This window comes from Aythya ferina (assembly GCF_964211825.1).
Source record: "Aythya ferina genome assembly, chromosome: 26".
NCBI classification, from domain to species: Eukaryota; Metazoa; Chordata; class Aves; order Anseriformes; family Anatidae; genus Aythya; species Aythya ferina.
The window spans coordinates 3,149,633-3,176,052 of NC_140324.1; the positions used below are offsets into that span (position 1 = coordinate 3,149,633).

A 26,420-nucleotide genomic window follows, 5' to 3' on the forward strand; every position below is an offset into this window, starting at 1 on the left:
TGTGACTGAAAAAGCAGAAGAAACTAAAATTCATTAGCTTGAAGTGTACAGAAAACATTTTTGAGAAGTATATTATCTTGGAAGGTATTGGCTGGAGGTTGAAGGGAAGGAAGTGTTGAAGGTGTGCATGGGGAGGGGGATGCTTCACAGTAGTTCTGAAGTATCTAGTTCAAGCTGGTTTTCCATGTCCAGGAATTCTGGCTACTCTGATTGTGGCAGCACAATTCAGGAATACCATGAAACAGAGGGAACCTTTCACCTGAAGAAAAGTCTAATAAGCTTTACTTTAACATTAATTGCATGACTACACTTCAAATGGCTTTTTACTCCTTTTTTCTAATTCTTTAGCATAAAGTTTCATCTCTCCTGCAACAAGAATTCTGACCCAAATAATCACTTTCACTTTGCTTAATTAAAGTTATTACTTGTATAAAAAGGTGAAATATCCCACCTCCTGCCTTTTTGCCTTTTTACCCACACCAGATGCTTCCCACTCACTTACTGGTCCTTGCCCCCACCTGGGACTGACACACCTGGCCCACACTGGAAAAAGGCATGTGTTGTGTTTTTTTTTAATCCCTTTTTAGTTCAGGCCTTCAGCATGGCACTGACAACTGAAGGTGCAGGATATTTTATTTTTTTGAATCAGCATTGCCACTGGAGAAAGATCAAGCTATCAGCCCCAGTACTTTTGCTTACCTACCAGGTCTGAACACAGGAAACTGATAGGCTAAAGACATTTGAGTACTAGCATGAATGTTCAGGTGCATTGTTTTAAAGTCTAATTCATACTGTCATGAACTGACAACCCAAAGATACACTTTCTTGACACTTCACAAGAGAATAAAAATTGTAGTTTACTTGGTTTACAGATATTTTTGCAAGCATAGGGATGTGCTGCCAGTAATAGATGCAATGACTGAAATCTTTAACTTGCATTTATTATCAAAGTCATACTGTTTACATCTGTAATGTCAACAAGATGCCACAACTACAAAAAAAAAGATTGTGCACATTGCAGTTCCAATGCAAAAACAGTAAAATGGAAATCCATTTGTTAAAAAAGTAATTAAAATTACTCCAGAAAGCAATTGAACTGTTTTAACACCTTTACATCCAGTCAAATTAAAATGGTTAACAAGAAAAAATACAAATTCAAAAATCTGGTATCAGTGTTAAAAAAAGCATCTACTTAAGCATTTCTATCAATTCGCACATCAATCTCCCTCCCACGAAGCTGTATCCCATTCATCATACGGCAGGCTCTCTCAGCTACTTCTGGGGACTCAAATCTAACAACACCACAGCCCTTAGACTTCCCATTTTCCATCTTGATATCAGCATACAGCACATGACCTTCAAAAGAAAAAGAAAGGTTCTTGTTTAATCTAGGAGGTACCACACGACTGTATTGATTTAGAGTTCTCTCCCTTAAGCCACAGAAAGCGTACCTTTAGAAACTACCAGTGGTTTGAAACTTAAAGCTCTAGGACAATTTTACCAGTGACCACTGCCATGAGAAGTCCCCTAGAAGCTGCAGAGCCTACCTCAACCATTAGTAGCTTACCTAAGCCTCTGAAAAGAAAGGTATGCTCACAAAGACTCTTAAAGAGGATGATGGTTCTCAAAGCAGCAGAAAGCCCTAATGAATTATGCTAACGGGTCCTCTAGAAAGTTAACTTATTCCACAGCGTAATATTGGAAATTGGTCGCTGTAGCAAGCAAGAAATCCATGTGGGACTAGCTTTTCTAAAGATCAGATGTCTCATGAGCTGGACCTAAATACATCTAACAATATGCAGCTGATTCAGGAATTCTTTTGGCTCCTTAATTTCTTCGTTTTTCTTTTATTATTGCTATTACTAATTTAAGGTTCTTTTAAGGACAGCTTCCCCAAACAGATGTGTTCACTTCAAAATAAAGCATCTTGCCAGTGCTTTTCAGTAGTTCTCAGCTTTTTGTTGTAGGAAATGAATCTCATCATTCATCCTGGACTTCTCTCTTCCTGTCTCTACCTGTAACTACAGAGAGGCTATCCACATAATAAATCCAGCCCTAGACAGCTGGGAAGGGGTGTTGAGAAGTGTTGACTGGGTTATCAACTAGACAGTCAAAACATTTTTATCTTCTCAATCCTGTAGGACTCTTGTTGGCATTGCAGGATGGCAAACATCCCCAAGCCACTTGTCAACATGAATATCTGATGTTTTCCCAAGTCTGAGTGAAGTTTTAGTAAGGTACTAGTGTCAGGGACATAGAAGTAATTCTTAGCTCTACAAGAGATATCCAGTTCTCAGGAAAGATTTCCAGTGATATAACAACTTACCACATTCATTAAATTTATCTTTCAGCATTTTCCATGTAAAATCAAAAGGCAGCTGTGAAAAAGAAGAACAATTACTGAGGAACTGTTAAACGACTTGTCAGTACTTCCGTCTCTTCAAAACATGTTCTCCATCCTGGGAAGCCATAGTTCAGCACCGTCTTTTTCATACGCAGAAAGCTTTTCTCCTGTTAAGAAAATGGCTTCAACTCACAAAGGCCTGCCCAACCCCACAGATGGCAGCATGCAATATTAAAAATTGTAACTAAAGTCAAAAGAACACAAAAGAAATCAACATAAAGCACTAGGATGAAGGCTACTCACATTTCTCACAAATATCTGACAGGCTTTTCGGGCCACCCCAGGTGCAGGTCCTCCAGTTCCTCCAAGGGAGCCTGCAAAATTGCCTGCAAAGTTTCCACGTTCCATATCCATTGGTCTTTCAAAATTGCTTCCCATTGCAAGTCCCATGCGATCTATGCCTGCTCCCATGCCCTGTCCCATAGCAGGACCCATCCTTTCCATATTAGTGGCTCCAATGCGCTCTAAGCTCATTCTCTCCATGCTAGCAGCACCCATACGATCTATTCCTATTCTTTCCATGGGATTGGCACCTATGCGATCCAAGCCACCTGGCATCCTCTCTATCACCTGACCCATCCCAGTTCCCATTCCAGCAGGGACCATACGCTCCATACCTATACCCATCCTATCCATGCCAGAACCCATTCGTTCTACACCTGATCCCATTCTTTCCATAGTGGTACCAACACGCTCAATGGCAGCGCCCATCCTCTCAATGCCAAAGCCTATTCCAGAGCCCATTCTTTCTATGCCAGAACCCATTCTCTCAATAGCTGGTCCCATCCTCTCAATGTTAGGAGCCATGTGATCTATGCCCAGAGGGGCCATTCGGTCAATTCCAGAACCAATCCGTTCCACGTTGGAACTCATGCGATCCAGAACAAGACCCATCCTGTCTATTTCTGACCCTACTCTCTCCATCCCATGCCCCATCCCAGAGGGTATTCTTTCCATTCCCGAACCCATACGATCAATGCCAGGTGCCATCCTCTCAATCCCAGGAATGCTGGCATTTCCACCACCTGGAACAAAACACACAATTTATAAATAGTCAAAACACATACTAAAACCAAACACGTGCTTGCATTGCATACAGTACTGAAATCCTTTAGACCATCATTATTCAAAAAAAAAAAAAAAAAGACCAATGTGTGTGCTACTGCAGAATATGAAGCAGTTATTTCAGATGGGAAAAAGAGTACTGTTGTTGATTACTTAGATCACCACGACTACAACACATTTTAAGGGACTGGTAACCTCATTAGTCCATATGCAAGAGTTTACCCTTTCCTAACAAGTTTGAGTTCCATATGCACAATAAAAGTTTCAAAGAAGAAAAACTGATGTGTAAACAAGGAGAGAAGTTTGAATGCATATGAAAACCCAGCTGTTCAGGTGGCGAAAGTAGCATTTTAAATACAATTTTAGCTGCTAGCTGTCCTATACAATGCCCTGGGGATTGTGCAGCAAGAATAATAATTTAACTGAAATTACTGTTTGATCAAAATTTGATCAAAGTGTTAGAGGAGCTATGTGTAAAATATGGCCTGTTTTGTTACAAACGTGCACTTTTTTTTTTTTATGTACAGTTCAGGTATTTCCAGTAGGCAGTGTAAGTACTTAGCTTTATGTACTGACCTATTCCTCTTTCCAAGGTGTCTCCAAAACTACGAGACATTCCCATCTCATTTCTTCCAAATTCTCTCTCAAATCCTCCACCCATGGCACGATCCATCTCTGTAAAGATTAAGTCTGATATGTTCTTCGGGGTATCAACATTTTACTAGAGGCATAGTTTTTAAAGATTAACAGCAAGGCTAACTTTTATTATGTCCTCCTGATCATTTTATTATGTCTTTTTGAGACCAAAACACAACCCCCAGAAAAATAAGAACAAAAATCCAGGACTCATCTCAACACAGACAAGACACTTTGCTTTGGAGTAGTTTTTTTTGTCTTTCTGGTGAATACAGACAGCACAGTTTATCTTTCCAAAGCAGTCCTTGAAGGCAACTCCTATGAACTTGTTTTTTTTTGTAGCTTAGAGGCCATAAGGGCCTTGCAGACACTGTGTGAGATGTAAGCCTTTAAGTTTTTTCCAAAAAAAGCTGGAAAGAGGAATATGACCAGTCTCCAGTGCTACAGTTTCAGAGACCAAGGACTGCTGTTGAACACAGAAGCTTAATATTATAACAAAAAAAAAAAACTAATGCCTACCACTCATTCTGCCCATGTTCATTCCAGCTGGAAAGCGCCCGATGTTTTCCATGCCAAACGGACCTTCCATTCCTAAAAGAAAGGAATTTCCAGGGATGCTTTAGCATTTCAACTTAACGCTACAGTTCACCAAAATAAGTTTTCCTCAGATTTTTTCCATAGGCACCAAGACAACTCTATCACAGACTCATTAACTGTGGTCAGAATTTGGTCACAGCTTATCTCCTAAATCAAGGCCACGTTTTAGAAGTCTCATGACCAAACCACTGGTCACATTTTCTGAGGTTTCAACCCTTCCCCGTACATCTATAGCAGTTTCACTAATACTCAAAAACATAAGTCATCACTAAATTGGTGACAATTCCAAGGAAAACAAATGGCTGCTAGGCACATACAGCTAAGTTTACATGACTTAAAAAAAAAAAAAAACAACCCAGGCTATATACATTTAAAAAAACACAGCTTACCTCCCATTTTATTCATTCCAAAGCCCATGCCTTCCATTCCCATTCCTCAAAATAAAAGAGAAAGCTTTATGTAGCAGATGTAATTCTACAAACCATCAGCCATTAGATTGGCTGTAGAAAGAAATCATACAAGCACATCCACTCTGAACTGGAAAGCTTACATGTGCTAGCTGGAGTAGATTGCAACATTCCTTCTCAAGAAATAAAAGCAGGAAGTGGAAAAAACCATAGGCATTTACAAACTGAAAGCTGAGTGTGTGCTACTTTTTAGGTGGCTCTTTAAAACTTTTTGCTATTTAAATATATCCTAAACATAGATTTGCAAGCCCACTAACAAGTGTTAAGAGTGACAGATGGTTTTAGAAGTTTTATGTATATTTGCAGTGTCTGCTGCTCATGCTCAAGAGTCAGAAAATGAGAGCTGTGCCCTTACCATGGTAAAAAACAAAAATGGAGCAGTCGGTTAGGTTCAAGTTTCTGTTATCAAGCTCATGACTTAGCTCAAGAAGAACTCATTTGGCTTTAACACTCCTAATACACTTCAACTTTTTGTGTAGGCAAACAAAGCTATCTACCCTTCTATACAGCTTAAAGCTCTCATGAAACAAAGCGTAGGAGTAATCTTCTTACCTCCAGGTCCCATGTTGCCCATTCCCATGCCTTTGTTTAAATGATTTGCATCAATAGGTTGACCTCCAGGTCCTAATCCCATGCCAATACCACCAAGACCATCTGAAGAAAATATTCAGATATCAAAAAAGCCTTGTTTCCATAATTTGACAAAACAGCAAGTTTTATTCTTAATTAATTGACTTCTATTCTCCAAAAAAGCTTGCTGTGTTCCCACTTTGGGGTATGTACTTAATGCATGAAAGTGTAAATCTAGAGTAGATGTGTCTTGAAGTAGACTGGAAATTAATCCCAAATATTTTCTTCATCATCTATGTTTTGTCTTACTGCTGAGAAAAGTTGATTTTTTTTTGGTTGGTTTTAAGCTGACTCCTGAAAAATAACTGGCTAGAACACTGCTTATTTTGTGCAACTCAATCTAAGGAGAAAAGAGTGGGCAATTTAGTATAAAGAACTTCTAACCTTTTCACAATGTTACCTTTGATTGATAAAAGGTTTATTTTCATGTTTGCCAAGGTTCCCTTGCAGCTAAAAATTTAAATAACTGCAAGGTTCCACCTATTACTGACAGCCACCTATAGAATTCAGAGCACACAGCCAGCCTCTTTCCTAGGCAAACGAAAAATATATATCATTCTCAGACACAATTTTGATTCTTCCTGTACCCAAGTGAATAAAGGATTCCCCAGTCAAATAAAAAAAAAAAACACAAAAACAACTCATTTTTCTCAGAGTGGATCAGGAAGAAAAAGTTCTCTGCTTGCACTTGAATCAAACAGCTTAATAGCATTTTTTCCTTATGAGAATAGGACTTCCTTGTTTACATTTCAACATAATGATCTCAGGAAGCATTGAATTATGTTTTACAACACCACAAGATACCAATACCATTCCTCCCTCCCATCCCCCCAACTTAAAGGCCAAGAAATACATTTCCATCATTATTTGTTCCATTTCATACAGTAATAATTAAACAGAAAAGCAGTGTTTTTCTCTTGACGAGGTATACCATTACAGGAAGTCATGGCAGAAGTAAAAAAAAAAACCTGTGGATGCTACGGCTGCTGAACAAGGTTCTGGTAGATACACAGAAAATTGATTAATTAAAGGATGGGTTGATAGAGAATTATTCAAGGTAACAGCATACACAGGTTTTCTTTCCACGACTAAGAAAACATTCTTAAAAATCCTGGCTGAATTAACAGAATTACACACATTTTAGAACAGTTTCAGCTGTAAGACAGTAGGACTTTTCCTTACCATTAATTCTCCTTTCCGACCCAGTCTACTCCTGCTCAACACTTTCATTATCTTATCCCAGAGTGGTCAAGGGAACAAGGGACCTCTAGAGGTAATCTGGCACAAATCCCCCACATCAAGCAGGGTCACCTAGAGCCCATTACCCCGGACCACATACAGACAACTTCTGAATATCTTGAAGGATGGAGACTCTACAACCTCTCTGGGTGACTTGTTGCTCCAGTACTCAGTGACCCACACAGTATAAAAAAAAAAAAAAAAAAGCTTCCTTATGTTTAGATGGAGCCTTCTATTTCAGTTTGTGTTCACTGCCTCTGGTCCTTGCACTGGGCAACACTGAAAAGAGCCTGGCTCTGTCATCCCTGCACCCTCCCTTCTTGTATTTATTCCCCTAAGAAACCTGAAGACCTGGAAGATGCTCAAGAATTCAACCCAGCCCTCTAGACTGAAGGAAAACCATTAGACACCCAGAATACCAGTACGTAAAAGGGTGCACACTTTTCTTTATAAACTGGTGAAATTTCCATTAAAACCTGTTATTAACAATAGTCCTACAAGGCATCAGGACCTCTGACTTACAATCAAGAGACTTGGAAGCTTTGAGAACATGAACGGGATACTGTTTTTAAGACAAACTTTTAGCTATGAGCTGAAGGAAGTATCCAAAAAGAAACAGGACTGAAACTTATTTATTATTAACCTCTTAGATATTAAGGCCATTTGAACCCCAGTTTTCGGCAGGCTGAACCAAAGTTTTACTCGGGCTGGATTTGAGCAGATGGGGAGTAACAGAAGTTGCCTAAACATCTTAACAACAGCTCATAGTTTTTAATTGTGTTCTATTTATTCATCTATTCCTCCTACATATGGCAGGTTACAGAGGCAGTACCTCTTGAGCACAAGTTTCCTATGGACTATTAACAACTCAGCTTTGCTTGTCAGCAGACGAACCCAGTAATAGATATAATCCAGGAATATACAGGAAATCTCTCTAAATGCAAACCTGAGAGCCAAATGCTTTTGAATTGAGTCTCATTTTGCAAATATTCAAGTTGCTGCAAAGAAAAGTTAAAAACATAACATATTCAGTCATACAGCAGAGACTTACGAGGAAGTTGTTGTGGTCGCTCTGGAGGAAAGAAATCTCCTTTTGGAAAGGCTCGTTCATCCTAAAAATAATTTGATACATTAAGTTTGTACACAACTCTGGCCTGCTTTCTCACTAGAAAGATTTCCTACCTTTTTTTTAAAAGGTAAATCGAGAAAGCTAAAGTAATTCTTACTATATTTATGATTGTCTTTTAGAAAAATAATTAGAAATAACCTTCTACAACTGCGTGAGTTGACAGCATTAGGTATTAGGCCAAGTCCTTTAAACAGAACTCGTTTCCCCCAGTATTTCAACCCATGAGTTAAAAGTGAGATGTAAAGTACAGGGCTGTACTTCTGTCATGATGTGCTATTTACCTTTGTTTGCCCTGGGAAGGTCGCACCAACCTTGAAGCCACACATCATCCAAAAAAAAGTCTGGAGCACATTATCAGTTCAAAAACTAGTAAGAATCTGAACGTACTTACCATTTTTACATGCATTGGTCTGTCAAACAGCAGCTGCCCATTAAACATCGCTTTCGTTTCATTAAGGATCATCTTTCAAGCACTGGAACCACAAAAAGTCTTAAAACTCCAAGTACTATCTGATGAAAACCCTATCAGAAAACCACAAGACTCCAGGTAGCTTCTTATACTGTCATTCACAGGTTATCAGATACCCTTTCGCTTTCTCCAAAACTGAAAAGCTTCCAAACCAAATCACTGAATATTCAAAGACTGGGTTTTGTTTTTAAAATTAAAACATGAGTTACAAAAATAGTCTTCTGATTCATATTAAAGACATTAAAACACCACTTAAAATGTCTCGAAACCAGCCTAGGTGTTTAAACATTTCTCTCCCTTCCACACCATAGACCCAACTTGAGAGATGAAACATGTAGTAGTATCCGCACTGCAATTCTGCTTTTGTGTGGGTAGACTGCTACGCAGCAAATCACAGCTTGCAGTGTAATATGGCTGACAGGGAAACACACCAGATCAAGCCTGCTTACACTGCAGATGGACGCGTTTCACTCCTCCTTTACCTCCATTACAGGAATTTAGGACAAGCCTTTTCTTAGAAATTGTATTTTAATTCAATACTAACTCTGACAGAAAAAAATATTACTATTTGGGTTAGAAATTCACATCTATTTGTTAATGATTTTGAGCAAACAAAAATAATTATTTTAAGTTTTTTTCTCCTTTTCATTTTCCCTACATTTTCCATACACTTCAGTGGCTTCACTTAACACAATAAGGCAATTTCCTCAGTTGTAATACTACTACTTTTATTTTCATCCTGCTTTTCTTAACAGTTATTTGTGAACTCATGGAAGTTAGTGCAGGATGGAGTGCCAAACCTGTCTACTATTTACCAGTAATACATTTCAAGGATACATATAGCCTGAACAGCCTCTATAGCTTGTTCAAAAGTGACAGTTCCGATCCCACGACTCTTGCCATCTTTATCTTCTAAGATGTCTGCCCGAACCACAACACCAGCCATGCTGAATACTTCTTTCAGTTTCTTCCACCCAACCTTGTAATCCAGCTGGAAGATAAGTGATATTAGAAGTATTAGAAAGCTTTCCATCCAAAGAGTATCTTCAGCATTCATCAGTTTCGTTTCCTGGTATCTACAATCCTGAGTACTCATCTTCACAGAGATGGGATAAAATTTAAATAATAGAATGCTAGAGAATGCTAAATGCTTTGTTTTTAGCTCTGTTCAAAAATGCAAATTATCAATTACTGTAATATATAGGATACAACTTCATCTTACAACTTCACTAGCAAAGAGAATCACAGAACAATTTAGGCTGGAAAGGAACTTCTGAAAGTCATTATTCTAACTTATTGCTAAGAGCAGGTATAATTAGTTCAGGTTGTTCAGGGCTATGCCCAGCTCAGCTCTGAACACCTAAGTGCGTACAGACTTTTGGCAGTCACTCCTTTATTTCATCTGTCTCAAAGTAAAAAGAAATAGTTCTAGTATTTAAATGGTGTTGCCCATCTTCCAACTGATGTCCACGGCAACGAGTCTGGACCCGTCTTCTCTGTATGATCTGAATCAGGGTGATGGAGACAACCACCAGTTATCCCTTTCACCTTCTTCCTTTAAAGCTGAACAAACTTCCACAATTTCATATTCTCTAGATTCTTATATAGCTTGTTATCTCACCACTGAACTTGCTTAAATACGTTCCCACTGCCCCTCCTTCAAACAAGATACATTTCTCCACATCAAGATCAGTTTTAGGATTTGAAAATTAGTCCTATTCTTGCTGTATGTGCATACTGAAATGTTTGTTTTTATGCTATATCCACAACAGGGCATACCTTTCAAGGGGAAGTTCTCATTTTTTGTTCATACATTAGAGTGCAAACTTACTTCCCACTCGGCAGTGTTCCAACTGAAGAGAACAAGACTAGTCACGGAATACTTCATTTTACTGGAATAGAGCTGGAAGCCTACAGCTTTTCCTCTAATTCATTAGATTCTACTCAGTTTAGACCCTGTTCAGAGACCACACAACGCTTACATTTGCAACAAAGACAGTGCTTCCAAGTCTCCCTGCCTGTAAGGCATGGATGATCTCATTGGGTATGTTGGGATTGTTGAGTATACTAGGTGGGATATTGAGCATTCCAGGGCCACCTGGACCTGGACCAATACCCATTCCACTAGCTGCCATGACTTTCTGCATTGCTCTCCTGGCATGCTCGCCATCAGGATCCTAAAAAAAACACAAACATACTAAGTTAATCTGTACCAGCAAAGCCAAAAGTCAAAAGGGGATATTCATTTATACAAGGTCCCTACAGACCTCCAGCCAACTACTTTTTTTTAATTTTATTTTATTTTATTTTTAAGTTTTCAGATCAATGCACCAGCACACCTCAAGTTCGCAAGTTACTCCTATCCATGCATTTCCCCCGATTCTGCAGGTGTGTATCTATTATTTAATACCAGCAATAAACCCCACAGCTGCATTTTTTCTAAAGACAACGGTACTGGGGAAGCCTTGGAAGACAAACACTGATTAACTTTTGGCATCCTCAAAACAGTACAACAACTCATTTCTCTTGCAGTTAGACTTCCTTACAAGACAAGATACAGCGTGTAAAAAGTTCACAAAGAGGGGTTTGGTCTGCTCTTTTTCCCCTCACACTAGGTTTCCAAATTGAAAAAAAATTTGGAATGTATCACTGTACAGTTGAGCGTGTTATAGTGATTGAAAATAGAAAAGCCATAAGAACAGAAATAAACCTTCAAAGTATTTCAGAAACCACCTTATTCTATGGAATTGTTTGTAAAGTACATTCATTATGGTGCAGAATTAGATGAGAAGTGAGTCAAGAACAAAATACTTATGCAGGTTTCTTTATCAAATCATAAAGAAGTACACCTGCAGTTCAAGCCAAACACTTGCTTTATCCATGTGCTGCATTACTGTCAGTAGCACCTATTCTTTTAAGTCAAGTTCAGTCTTGACAACTGAGTTCAAACTCAAGTTCGGCAATAGGTTCTGGTAATAAAACAAGCTGTGTGTCTTTTTAAATTCTATTTGAAGAGTTCTACTTTGGCAAATATTCTTATCTGCAAATTAGTCAGCCATAAAGCTTGACTAAGAGGTATCCCCTTCACCTTAAATCCAAGATACTAAAAGAACAGATGTTAGTCTTACTTCTTTCACTTTTAATGGTCTTCCACCAAGACTATGCTTGTTCAAAACCTCTGCAGCCTTTTTCATGCTTTCTTCCATCTTGAATTCAACAACACTGTGAAGATACAAGACATCTAAGAACACTGCTCGTATCTTATTTCCTTATTTCTTGCTATAAATTCATAAGTGAACTTACGCGCATCCCTGGTGATTTGATTTCAGAGGCGAGTAACAAGCAGAGGAGGGAAGAAAAAAATAAAGTAAGTAAAAGCACAATACACTTTTTAAAAAATAAAAAGTCAAATCACATTAGTTAACCCTAGGGGCAAAAATAAATGTAATCTTACCCAATAAAGCCTTCATTACTCGAATTCCATAAGATATAATTTCTTATGCCATAACAGGATTAAACTGTAGTTTCTGAAGTTGTAACAAGCAGAACTAAGTCCAGGATCTCCAAGAAAAATACCACACACTCCGTATCAACTGTTCTTCTCTGTCATACAGACAAATCCTTGCCATATTCTCTCACCCTAAATCCATATCCTTCAGTACAGTTAAGTGAGCTCCTACTGTGTATTTTTTTCCTGCAAGATACTTTCACTGGACTAATTGACTTAAGTACCTATGAAGGCAATATACGTTTAACTTGGAAATTAACTTCTGTTTACTGGCACGGGAAGTATAGTTTCCAGAACCTGCTTTTGCACACTGGCCTTACAAATTCAGCAAACCACTACAGTAACGTTTTCCAAAACACAAGTTAACCTTCCGTACCACTGTACGTACTGCTAGTGTCCATGGGTACTTCAAACAGCCAACGCCACCTGAACACAGTGGAAGACCACCCTAACACTGCTCTTACAAGTCCCCAGCCCCCCGCCTCCCCAGCCCCAAAGAAGCTTTTAAGCAATCCTGTTATAGCCGCTAAGCATACACACTCTCTACCTTCCTGACTTCCTTTCGCTCCACGCCACCATACAGTTACATTTGTCATGTAGAAAATCCACAGAAGAAATTCTCTCAAACACTTACCCTTGACTTTCCTTCAGCGTCCATTAAGAGCTCCACGTATGTTACCTCACCAACTACAAATCAGATTCCAGACGACACATATACCAAGGGAGAAAAGCCAAGAAAACAATGGGAATTTAGAACAATCAACAACCGTGTATGGAGCCTCTGCCTTATAAGAAAGCCCAGAAACACTCCATATTCTCTAAACCACAAAACTGGACAATTACAGGTATGCAGTAACATTGTAAGACTTGAACATGTTCTTGATTTTCCTCCACTTCAAAAGCCAGCTATTTCCACAGTACCAATTTCCTTGACCTTTAGTGCTCACTCATTACTTGAGGCAATCCAAATCCAGGGGGAAGTCTGCAAGAACAAGTTTCCCTCACTTCACATAGTACACCATCTTGTCTCCACAGTCCAGAACTCAAACAGTTGCTTGCTTTTCTCAGGATTTTTCCTCTGGTACACATCCCAAAAGGGGATCAGACCAGCCCGACAGACCAAGAGATCACTCAGTGCCTGCTTTTTATTTCAGCAGTTTAGCCTTTAAGTCACAGCAAAATTTAAATCCTTTATTAGGTTCCATATTTTTTAGGTTAGTATTAAACTGTCATATTTGCCCTCAAGACAAGAGCCTACAGCAAAAGGCAAAGTGCATTAGGAAACTATATTTGCACCTTTCCTCACAAGACTAGGATTGCTTTTTCCTTAACTGACCACATAACCATATCACGTACCTCTGGAATACAACTTCTAAAACGGCTGCTGCCTTTGAAGGGACTGGCATACAGAATTTATTCAGAATAACTGAGGAAAACTTTTTAATACTTTTTTTTCTGGTTTTATAAGTTCTGTTTTTTAAATTTAAGACAGGCTCCAAGTTACACTATCTGAAAGATGAAAAGAAAGCAGTCTTTGTGGGAAAGAAACAACCAAACCGAAGTACTGCCAGCATACCCTAAGCAAGGAACTAGAAGCTCACATTCGATGGTCTACCTCTGCAAGGGCCAGAGAGGAGTGCTCAGCCTCTCCTCCCACAGGCCCGGTCATTTATCAGACACCTAGTGTCATTCCCCAAAGTGAACATCCCACATTTCTTCTAGAAGCTGGAAGAAAAGGAATGCTTGATGAAATGACATTCTCTTTCCATTTCTGATATTGAAAATAATTAAACAATATCAGCATTCCAGCCAGAGTGTAGTTGGCTTGGCAGAATTAACAGTGTTAATTCATGTTTCCATGAGGATACAAAGCATTCAAGACTAGTAGAGGCTAATAAATCCCTTTGAGAGGGCCAGGTGAGATTAGAGTGTTCAATTACCACCTACAACCTGAGCACTATGAGATCATGTACCCATGGGATTGCAGTGAAAAGAGCCATCCTAGCATCATCCTTGGCGGTACATGGGGCCCATGCGGCCAGCCCAAATATTCAGCATTACGAGGTCATTCTGAAGCCATCCATCTCAACAGCAGCAGCCAGAGTCCAACCGAACTTTTATCGAGAACAACAAATTCTCAGATTCCCTACGATACAAAAACCATTCTATTTCAGAGACACCAGAGATTACAGGTTATAAATCCTGTAACTCATTTCTCCCAGTAACATTATTTAGGCTTTGGACTAAGGGCTCTCCTCTCCCAACCACTAATCAAAGCCAGCTACGTCTCTTAAAATGCACACAAACACTTCCCCAAAAAAAGTTTGCAATATACTAAATACAATTTAACATATGCAAATTTGACCTCTGAACAAGATTTCCTCAAGTCTACTACACAGGCAATAGTGTAGCACTTTGAAGAGCTTGTCAGTTTTGCTCAATACTTCGCATTCAAGCCTTAGAGACACCTGTATTAAAAACAAAACATATCTTGAAAGGGATGTTTTCCTTTGAAAGGGAATCTGAATTTCCTGTATAGCCAAAACACACAGACACAATAAGGAGGGGGGGAATGACATGTAGAATAGAAGATCAGTATCCAAGACACGTCCAGATTAAAGAACAACTACAATAAAAGTGCACTTTTCCCCTGAAAAATGTAAGAAGATTCTACACGACAATTCCTCCAGGAAACGATTGTTTGAGACTGACAAAGGATTTTATTTTTTTATTTATTTTAAGAAAAAAAGGAACCTACACTGGGTCCCATTTTATTTGGTTTCTTTTCAGATCCCAAACCACAATGTCCAAACCTTTGGAGAAAAAAGAAACAGTGATCCAGGCAGATTTTCCTTCTGCTAGCAAATAGTTGGCTTGCATCAGGAAAGACACCCTATATATCCACAAGTGAAGAAATTTCATTCAAGCACAGGAGAAGCTTACTGAACTTTCAAAAAAATAAAACATAAAAAAACTAAGTTTTTCTGCTCCAGATGGACCTCAACAGGCTTGAGAGGTTGACCTGTACAAACCTCAAAGTCCAGCGAGGCCAAGTGCAAGGTGCTGCAGCTGGGTCAGGGCAATCCCAAACACAAACAAGCTGGGCAACGAATGGATTGAGAGCAGCCTTCCTGAGAAGCATTTGGGGCTGCTAATTAATGAAAAATTAACCAGGAGCCAGCAGTGTGCTCCTGCAGCCCAGAAAGCCAACTGTATCCTCGGCTGCATCGAAAAAAGCATGACCTGAAGGTCAAGGGAGGCAATTCTCTCCCTCTGCTCTCATGAGGCACCACCTGGAGCACAAGAAGGACAGGGACACATTACAAGTCCAGAGGAGGGCCACCAAGATGATCAAGGGGCTGGAGCACCTCTTCTTTGAAGATAGGCTGAGGGAGTTGGGGTTGTTCAGCCTGGAGAAGAGAAGGGAGACCTTATAGTGGCCCTCCCAGTACCTAAAGGGGACTGCAGGAAAGCTGGGGAGTGTTAAAGGGCCAGGCTGGATGGGACTCTGGGCAACCTGATTTAGCAGGCGTTGGAACTAGATCACGTTCAAGGTCCCTTCCAACCATTCTCTGATTCTATAGTTACCAGATCAGCCTCCAAGGGCAGATAAAGTTTGCAGAAACTTAGAGCCAATAGCTCTAAGTTAACGTAAAAGTGATTAAGGAATATGTTCCCCATTGGTGTTTTTAAGACTGAAGGTAGAGCAGACTTCCTTGAACCTCACATTTGAGGAAGCTCAGAAACCTTTTGTTTCCTAAAAGGGAAGACTGAAGCAGAAATCAATACAGTAACTACAAATACAAATTAAAAGAACGTTTATCATCACTTAAGTACTATTCCACACAGTCACGTTTCCTCAAATTTTGTATCTACCTCCCAAAGAAGTTTATCTGCATGGAAAACTTACGTGTTCAAGCAAGGTTAGCCTGTCAGCATTCAGATTCTCTCCTGTACTGTTCAGAGAGCTCCTACAAGCATACAGTGACTCAAGGCCCTACAGAGGTATCTGTGAAGTACCTAGGGTAACAAACTCAACTGTAGACGTAAACTTTGAAGATCATGAAGTTGGTTCTCTCTGAAAGGTCCAAAGACAGAAGTCTCAGCAACAGGAGAAGCAAAAAAAGTGAAGAAATGGTAAATACTCTACAAAACGGCAGATTCTTTGTCTCACAGGGTCAAAAGTAAGGAGAAAGTAGCCACTCAAGACATCACCAAAGCTACCTGGATTTCCACCATTTTTAGAAATAACTACAAAGCAAATGATTCATGAAGGAAGACAACCATACCATCAGAAGTCTAATGCCTTCAACATCAGACAATTTGGAATTGGCCAGTTACTCCTTCGTGTACAGTGTTTAAATCTCATGACCAGCAACCGCTGAAAAGTTCCAGGGTGGGCAGGGAAAAGAACAGTCTGTAACAAAAGGTTTTTACACTGTCTGTGCAAAAGGGGAGAAGAAAAACAATCTTCCTGAAGAAGCACAGTATTTCTCCTGTAGTCCCACTCTTGCATGAAAGAGACCAGAAAAAAAAGCATGGGTAATTTTGGTTCTTAAAGAGCCCTGGAAGAAAAGGAGAAGTGCAAAGCTCCCTGAATCCACTGAAGGACCACCTGGAAAAGATGGTTAGAACAATGAAAGCAACACAGAAGATACACTCAGATCCCACCACCGTGTTTCAAAGTCTATTGGTATTAAAGCTTTCAGTGTAGATAGTCCAATTAAAGTTTAAGATATTTGCTTAAGATGTTGTTAGCATTCAAGTGATACTGAAAACTCCTCCGTCTGTCTTACTAGGAAGCTGACTGTACCACATCTTGCACAAAGCCGCTGCAAGGTGGCAGTCAGTCAGCTCAGGAACACCAAGTACAATTTCTGCTCTTACAAAAAATTATGTAGATTTTCCAAGATGGTAAAATTTCCATTAAATTTAATAGCAACAGCAGAAATGCAAGATTTACTTAAGAAAACACAAGCAACATTTACACTTGGAAGTCCTATTATAAGATACTGACCTCCACTGACGGCTTCTCAAGACATTTCAGTGAAGCTCCATACTCAATCCCCAGACTTTGATATTTGTGCTCACAACCTAACTCTGGGCAATTAGGTATACAAGTTAATGACTGCACAGTCCTAAATGGCAAAAATTATGCAAAAGCAAGTTAAAAGCTTGCAGTCACTGCAGCTCTTAGCTACTTGTTCTTTTTATTTTATTTATTTTTTTTTTTAAGAACACTCTATGCCCTGCTGTAAAGTCCCACTACACATTTGTATCATCAAACCTTGCTATCTGCAGTCACCATACATGTAAATACATGAAAAAGATACTTCGGTATTCTCACATCCACCTGAAGACCACTGTCAAGGTTTGACATTTGAAAGCAGTCAGGTCTTTCATCATTATTGAAAAGAAATCTTAAAACTACAAATGACTAAAATGCCAAATAGCTAGTTAACGTTAACTTTTGATTGCAGAAAGCTTTCTGCTTTAATCAAAAAGTGAATCAAGCTGAAACATCTTCAGCTAACAAAGCTGCAACTGAGATGCTGAAGTGCTGCTAAAATAAGATAGGTGCAGTATACCCCTCCCCTTGTTGAGGGTAGCAGGACACCACATCCAACATACCTCTTGCCACAATGAAAAACTTGGCACCAAGTGTCAGTAAGTCATTACAGTTCACATTAAGATAACTCTGCAGGAATTCTTTTGCAGATAACTTAGTCTAGTTGCATTTCACTACAGCTTTGAACTGCAAAGAACAGACTGAAGAGTAAAAAAAATATATATATTTTTCTGCTCTTTGTAGAAAGTCCTGTGAGTACCCTAATATAAGCTCATGGAACAGGAACCCAGTAGATCACCTCCCATAGATAAGGAACACTCCTTGTTTCCCAGCAGAAGAAAGGTAATTACAGACCTCCTTCAGCCTCATTCAAGCCAACTACCTGCTGACTACTTATCTGTAAGGTTTTGAATATGGACTTTATCCATGAAACAAACTGCAACTAGCATCCAGCTGTGAAATGCAGAGAGAACAGCATGATCCTCATCTAAGATGTTTTGACATTCAGTGAAATCCTGTTTCATTTCACAGAGAAACAGGCAAGGGTTATTAGTAGTGGATTACAGTTTTAAGTTTCATTTTTTAACTGTCTTGCACAAAGCTGGTTGTGGTGCCTAATGATGAAGAATGAGAATGGCAGGAAATGTACCAGTCGGGAAGAGGTTGAAAGACTGAGGAAGATCCAATTTTAAGTAATTTTATTGCTAGGAAAAGGAGCCATTCTGTACCAAGGTACTGTCCTGGTTGGAACTCATTAGCACACCTACTGAAAGTAAGGGCAGGAAGAAAGTCAGATAAATTAGCACTTCTACATTGTCGAAGTCATCCTTTTCTCTTTGCTCACCAAAAAGTTCAGCGTGAAAGCACGCTGCAACAGAATCTTCTTGAGCACTGAAACAGGTGGCCTTCCAGGAAGAGCTGTGTTCAGGTACCAGAGCAACAGCTGTCAGAACCGAGCTGACAGAAGTGCTCGACAGCACCTGCGTTCGAGTCCAGTAACAAGAGGGCATGAGTTACATCTTTAAGGGGTCACAAAGACACTAACAATTACTCAAGATGGAGAAAGACAGAAGGCACCACATTTAGTTTGGTGGTTGCTTTTCTTCATAGCAAGGTTAAGCTGGGAACAGCTTTTTTTCCTTGTCTCTGTTCACACATTCAGATTCTGATATGAAGAGGTAAGCACACCTGTCAGATACCATGTGTATGCTTTAAGTATGAGGTTAAAACCATGCTAATACAAGTAGTCCCTAGGGTGTCCTGAAATCTTTATTTGTGATGTGACAATGGCCACCATGACTGCAACTGCCCCTAGCTTTGCAACAAAGCAGATCCTACAGCTAACATTTCTCCTTGTGTTCTGTGCCACCTTGCTACTCTTGTCAGGGAAAAGGTTTAAGATACAAAGTTCTCTATTTCCTAAAAGAATCCATAAATACCTCAAACTCTTTTTTTAATTACATAGTATCACATTATGTATACCAGCTGCCACAAAGTATTTACATTTTGCTTCCCAAAACAGAGCCATTTTGGGGAGGACAGGTTAAGGCCAATATTTAGCACTCAATCACGTTACGTTTACCGTTAGACTCCACTTCCACGCAGAAGAACCAACTGCTGCCTCGTTCTTCTCCTGAAGCCACTTACCAGGTAGCAATGCTGATTACCTCAGTTTAGTAGAACCTTGTGTTTGTCAGCCAATACAAGGGAGTTTCAAACAAGAACATTTTTTAATTTCGTTAATAACTGTGTTATACTGCATACCTGTAATTGAGTTTCACCAACAAGTACACTGAAATGACTAAACCAAGGCATTACTCTTGAGAGATGTCACCTTTAGATTTCAGATGTACGCATCTGAACAAACCAAGTTGCAGAAATATGAGACCTCAAAGCTAATGTCTCCTAACCCATACTTACTGACACAAAAGAGCCGACGGAGGTGAACTCCTCCTACGTTCGGTAACCTGCTATGCCATTGCTGCTAACAGCTTCCGTCTTTATGACTGCCAAGCAATGCGATAGTCATGAATCACCTACGGTTACCCTTTGCGTACAGATCCATTTCACATGCTCTCAAAGCCTTGAACGTTTGGCCTGTGATTCTTGCACTTACAAACCAAGAATTCTCACGTTTAGGTTTTTCCACAGCCACATTCCTGGTTCTTGGAACTACTATGCCTTATATCAAAAAGCACCGATTCAGCAAGTTCAAGCGCAGCACAAGAGCACCAATTTGGTAGAAGTCTGGGACTAATTAGAATGAATCACAACTACACAGCAAATCTAAACTGTTATGTTTTAACAAGCAGTCCCAAAAACCAAGAACAATGCGTATTCTCAATACGTAGACAAGCCCTGCAGACAGACTGAAGAGGTTTCAACGTTCCCCTAGGATTATCTGCTGGAATGAGCAGCTGAACAGCAAGGCAGGAAACAATCTCACATCGGACTTTTCCATCCACGTGAACTGGAGAGAAACCACAAGACACTTGGAACGGAATTCAACACAGTACTTAAAATAAGACATCTACACATACAGATACTCCTATTAACCAATGTATCTCGGGTAGCTAAGTGCTAACACAGCTTAGGACAGGGGACCATGCATAATTAGGGCCTGTTAAAGCAGTCTTAAGACTGCAGTTCTTCAGATTACAAGAAACCATCGTTGCATCTCAAGCATCAACGTTTCACAGCCTCTAATTATGGAAGTTTGCCAGGGCTTATAGTCCTGAAGTTCACTACACAGACTAAGCAGCTCCATTTTGCCTCCACAGACAGACGTTGTAAAACCATTTTGGAAATTTTTTTTTTCCCCGATTCATTAGGCCACGACTTGTGAAGTCGCTAACCACCGATCCTTACCGAGTTCAAACACAAGTGAACATCGATCACTGTTATGCAAGACATGTCTGATGGTATGTATTTTAGCAGTGACCCACAAGAGCAATGCTCGTACTACTTAGGCCTAACAGGTTTTGAGACATTTTAATGATGGAGAAGCCAAGTATTTTCTTGCCACTCCACTGCACTTCCAAAGTGACTTGAAAACTTGTAGGCTGGGCATCAACTTAAAGAAATAATGCCAAGTGAGCCAAGAAGATGCATTTAGACTTGTCACCACCTGAGATTAATCAGCTCAATTTCTTCAGCAAACTAAGAAGGTTCCCATTCGCAGGTGTAAGTTAAATACAGGTAGGGATGGAGGAAGACATCATGAACTTGGTTTCCAAAGCCCTACCCACGTTGATTGCACTAAAACACAAACCTGATTTTTCTTCTTTGCAGGTCACCCTTAAATACATTTTTACTGCTATCCAATTGCAGGATGGATCTTTATGTAAGCACAAATCACTACGAAGTTTAGAAAAACAGCTACATATACATACACCAGATCGACATTGTATGGCTACCTTTATAACCCAAAAGACATGAAAATACTTAAGAAAGTTTTGCTCATGTCAAGACTAAAATCTGGTAAAAGCCTCATTTTTCTTTTTTTTTCTTTTTTTCTTTTTTTTTTTTTTATTTTTCCACCCATAAGACAAATGCTCTTTTTAATCTCTGGTGAAGCACTATTAAACATACGCCAACATGCCTATGAAGGAACTATCCGTCTGGAAGGCTGCCAGAGCACGGTATTGTGCAACACCAAAAAAGGCTTCGAGACCTTCTGCAAAACTCGTGTCACTAAGTCCACCCAGAACTTCAACTGTTAAGCTTACCAAGTCTGTTACGAGTAAGATGACAGACATCACTTGGTCAGCCCTGGTTGTACATTACCTTTCTCTTTGACCAGGTCTTTCAGAGACTGCCACTTGACATCAAATGGAATATTTGTAATAAAAGCTCGGTATCTTCTAGCAGGGTTAGCATAAGGCTCAAAGCGGTTTCCTCCTCTCTTGACGCTCTTCTCTTTCCTTTTCTCACTTTGAGTTGGTCGTTCATTTTCACTGCAAACAGATAATTGGACATGTTAACCACTCTGGCAGTTGATTAGTGTTGTATCACCTCCTGGAACATAACTTCTTCCCTTCCCAGAAGAAATCAAAACTCACAAACTTTCATCTGTTCATTTATTTGCAAAACAGTAATAAGAAGACAAGTTGGTGCTCATGGTATTAGTGCTACACGCACCACTGCAACAAAGAGTTCCTAACAGCAGACAACTCAGATCATTAAGGCCCACTATTTTCTCCCACGTTTATTTATGCAATGTAACCAAAGCTTTTGACTGCAGAGGCTAAATCTCTTCAAAGCCAAGCAGGCCTAGCTTCATCTCCTTGTGATGCTCCAGACACACACCCTATTTTCTCCTTAACATACTACACTTTGACATCTTTACGACCAATAATTCTTTGACCTATCACATTTGTATTTTTGCACTACAAGAATTTCAGCGAAGTGACCCCGTATCTAAGCACTCATGTCCGTGACACTCTTTTTAAACCATCTTCCTCCCCCTCAGTTAATACCTTTTGGGACAACACAAATTCAAAGTCTGTGCCTTTCAAACACACTGAATATTTTTTTTGTTTGTTTGTTTTTACTATTTCAGAACACAAACTCCAGCAGATCACAATTAACGAATGCAAAGTGAAGACTGTTTTTCAACTAACCTACACCACTATTAGTTAACAAGACAAATGCCACTAAATAGCAGTATTCAAATAAACTGCATATAAATATACAAACTATCTAAAAAAATAAACTGAATATAAATATACAAATAAAAATTAAAAAAAAAAAAGATAAATCACCGAGCAGATACAACAGCCTGGAGGGAAAAAAAAAGTATGCAGATGCCTATCGAGTGTGATATTTTAGTGGGTTCCTCGTTTTTACTACAAGGCAACCCATGCTTTTCCAGCCACAAACACATTAAAAGCAAACAAAAATATTGTACTTTACAGACACAGCCAGAACTGCTAACAGTATTTGACCTTAGTTATGGCCATCGCGTACCACTTAGACAACAGAAGACACAAGTCTTGCACATAACTAGTATGTTGGAAGAAAGGTCTCTAATGAAAAAATGTTCTTTAGTCATTTACTGTGTTTAATCAAAAAAAGGAAATTTTAGGCTTTCCCTCCTTTGTGCTTAAAAAAAAAAAAAAAAAAAATCTTGAGTAATCAAGTAATTAAAAATCCAAAAGCAGATTTAAAACTGGACAATCCTTTTAACACTCGAGCTTCTGTTTTGCTGAAGAAATAACACAAAGTTCAGCAATTGTGTGAAACGCTACACCTAATGAACAGTTTTCTATGGCTATTCCTCAAACCAGAACTGTTCAAGCTATCCACAGGTAGAACTGCTGTGTAATTTGCTTCAAAGTCACGGGGTATGATGCAGAGATCTTTGCAACTCTACGTTTAAAGCTCCCGGAGCAGATTATCACACGTCAAGCTCTCATATACCTGTAAAGAATTCAGGCAAGCCACCGTACCTGCTATTAGAGACAAACACTAGTCTAGAAATTTTTCCTTATCACATTTGGTGTAACAAAATCCAGCCTGGTCTAAAGAAATATCAAGGAAACTACTTTGGCTGCAACATTTCTCTTTCGCAGGACGTCAGACAACAACTGTCCGTGGGCATCCTCCGGCACTAAAAGGAGGACAAGCAGGCACGTGGCCACAGAAATCGCTGTGGTTGCCAAGTACGAGAACAACTGAGCATTTAAAGGCAGTTCTGGACAGCAGGAAGAAGTGAGTTCCCCACATCCTCTCCATAAATACACCATGCCTGCAGGCATTGCTAAGTTAAAAAAATGGGAGACGAAATTCCCACAGTAAACGGGAGTGAAATAAATTAAGTTTAGGGAATTAAAAAACAGGAGTGAAATTCCCATCCCAGTAAGGAACAATGGTGAATAACAGTGACCCATTTACAACAAGGCTAACGCAAGAAATACAAAAAAATAACACCCCCATGGCAAAGTGTACAGAAAAAAATGTATTCAATAAGTTACTTTCATTAGATATTTTATCTAACTTAATTTTCCTTGGGTTCCAAGCTGAAATAATTCAAGGCTACAGAAAGTCTCATCTCAGAGAAATTCCTTTAACCGTATTACCTAGGCACTGCTACTGTGAAACTTCAGCAAGCTTTGAGCTGTAACCAGAACCCAAAGGCAAGACGGGAATATCCTCCAAATACCAAACGCCCAACACGAGGAAGGAAGATGATCTGAAGACCCTTCGCTAGCCTCGACTAATATATTTCTGGCTGCAGTTTTTTTCTTCTCTCTCAACTCTTAGTCGGACTGCAGATTTGCAGCACGGTGTAACAGCCGTCAGCAACCAGGAACCTGCCTGATGCCCACCTACGCAGCACAACTCAGAACACCAGGCAAACAAATCTGACCAGAAGTCTAACAGATTACTCCCAGAACACAAAGTTAAAAATGCTGATTCTTAACTACGTAAGATTTCAGGCCTGGGGACAAAAGTTAACTGGAAAAATACAGTCTTTACTTGGAATTAAAAAAAAAAAAAAAAAAAAAAAGAACCTCTGCTAACTATAAAACTTCTCAAAATTAGGTTAGTGTTCACATGTGAAAGCAACACACAGTTCAAATTTTTTCTGCTTACGAACTTCATATTTACAGATCGATAACCATAATCCTGGGAAATTATTACTATTAATATTTCTGTAATATTGCACTTATATCCAACAAATGACCCTTACTTAGGCTCTGGCATCACTTTCAAGTTATCTCTTGGTCTCAAGGCACTGAACTCCGGTGTCTCCCTAACCAACTTACTTCTCTGGTAAGTCACCGGGGATAAGGCAGCAACACGTTTTGCTCCAGATATCACAGCAACGTGAACAACGACGACGGCGTACCACAACTTACCAACCACTGACACAACAGTTAGAAAAAAAAAAAACACCTCAGAGCTCCAAAACCCCTCCCGCCGGGAGTACTTACACCTTTAGGGAAAGATTTACATTTACTGAGGAAACGTTTCTACTGGGCCTCAACAGAACCCCCAAAAACCTCGATGCCGCGGACCGCGATCCCGACTCCTTCCGCGTCCAGGCCTCGGAGGCTGCCAGGCGGCCTGCGAGCCTCAGGGCCACAGAGGGAGCCCGGAGCGTGGCCGGGTCCCTTGGGACACGAAGGAAAATCAACAACGGCCACGGGGACAGGGACAAGGACGGGGACAAGGGCGAAGGCGAGGCCTAGGCCCCATCAGGCCCCGCCGCGCGCGCGCGCGAGGCCCCACAGCCCCCCCCCACCCCCCCTCCCCCCCGTTACCTCTTCACGGGCGCGTCCCCAGCACCCCCCGCCCCGTTGGGCGGTGGCGGGGCGGCCGCCGCTGCCGTCTGCGCCGCCGACGAAGCCGCCGCCGCCGCCGCGCCCACGGGCGGCTCCTCCATTTTGTTGGCGGCCCCCTCGCCGCCCGCTGCCGCCGCCGCCGCTACCGCCGCCGCCATTTTGCCAGCGCCGAGCCTTTGTGTGGCCAGAGCCCGCCCTGCCGCCCGCGCGCGGGGCATGCCGGGAGGGCCGCCGAGGGGGAGGGGGGGGGGAGCCGCTCCCGGCCCCGCGCCGTCCGCCCGCGCCTGCGCGCGGCGCCGCTGCCCGCGAGGCCCCTGAGAGGCCGGGCCCGGGCCCTGAGGCGCCGCCGCCGGGATCCCGCCGGGCCCCGCGGGGCCGTTACCGCTCTGCGAGCCCCGACCGCGGCCCGAACCGCGAGGCCGGGTCCAAGCGAGCCCCGCTCTGGCCTGCTGGGCCGCGTCGGCCGGCAAACAGCGCATGGCGCCGTCCCCCGCTGCACGGCCCCTCCCTCAGGGCCGCCTCTGGGCTGGGCAGGCTCAGTGCGGGCCGTGAGGCGCGGGGGTGTTGCCGAGCGCGGCGGGCGGGCGGGGGAGCCCTGGAGCCCCCTCCCCGCCCCGAAACGGGAGCAGGGGCAGAGCCCGAGGGGGGCCGGTGTGTGTAGGGAAAGCGCAGGGCGGCGTGGTTTAGGGGTTGGGATGGAGATGGAGAAACCATCCCGGCCGATCCCCCCGCGGGGGCAGGGAGATGTGGAATCGCGTCACGACGGAGCGCGCCCGGGCGGGCCTTGGGTGTCTCCAGGGAAGGAGGCCCCGCAGCCTGCCTGGGCAGCCCGTCCCAGCGCTTTTTGTCTCAACGGTTTTGTCTCGTGTTCAAGCAGCTCGCACCCACTCCCCTTGTCCTGTCACTGGGTGTCACCAACAAGAGCCTGGCTCCCTCACCCTTTACATATTTATAATAAGGTCACCCCTCGGTCTCCTCCAAGCTGAAGAGCCCCAGCTCCCTCAGCCTCTCCTGGTAAAATACCACGAGGGAGGGCACAAAGAAAGCAGAGATGAGCTCCTAGTGGTGTCTAGGTACAGGACGAAAGGCAGTGGGAGGTAATGTCAGCACCAGGAAACATTTCCTCACATGGCAGGAGAGAAACCTGCATCGCTTCCAATGTTGGGAACCTGAGATGGCAGCACGAGGACTGCCACAGGCCAAGGCATGTGGCCCAGCCCCCATTCATGGATCACCAGCACTGTTGCCTTGCACTCTTACAGGGTATTGCTCTCAATACAGATCCACCTTGCTAATAATGGGTCTGCAATGTTGGACTAAGCCCTGAAAGATCTCCTGGGCAATAAAACCCAATACTGTTGGCAAGTTAACAGGCTTAGAGTTCCTGAGAACAGTGTATGTATTTAGGGAACAAAATC

The 26,420-nt window shown here is 41.4% G+C and overlaps 1 protein-coding gene across 6 annotated transcripts; it reads right to left on the minus strand.

Annotated features, from left to right (window-relative positions):
• Positions 1 to 920: 920 nt before the first annotated feature.
• Positions 921 to 25,008, minus strand: HNRNPM (heterogeneous nuclear ribonucleoprotein M). Of its 6 annotated transcripts, XM_084498710.1 has the most exons (15): positions 24,652 to 24,949; positions 21,500 to 21,669; positions 12,775 to 12,831; positions 11,765 to 11,858; positions 10,619 to 10,813; positions 9,474 to 9,627; positions 8,559 to 8,608; positions 8,090 to 8,150; positions 5,722 to 5,823; positions 5,092 to 5,136; positions 4,625 to 4,696; positions 4,046 to 4,144; positions 2,648 to 3,429; positions 2,327 to 2,378; positions 921 to 1,356 (listed from the first exon to the last, which is right to left on the minus strand). In XM_084498710.1, exons 4-15 carry the CDS (start codon positions 11,840 to 11,842, stop codon positions 1,193 to 1,195), a joined length of 1,854 nt encoding a protein of 617 aa, XP_084354836.1. In that variant the 5' UTR covers positions 11,843 to 11,858; positions 12,775 to 12,831; positions 21,500 to 21,669; positions 24,652 to 24,949; the 3' UTR covers positions 921 to 1,192. The 6 variants fall into 6 exon arrangements, with proteins under 6 accessions (XP_084354836.1, XP_084354839.1, XP_084354838.1 ...); XM_084498713.1 differs by lacking the exons at positions 5,722 to 5,823; positions 24,652 to 24,949 and adding an exon at positions 24,982 to 25,008; XM_084498712.1 differs by lacking the exon at positions 4,046 to 4,144 and having other exon boundaries at positions 24,484 to 24,955.
• Positions 25,009 to 26,420: the final 1,412 nt, after the last annotated feature.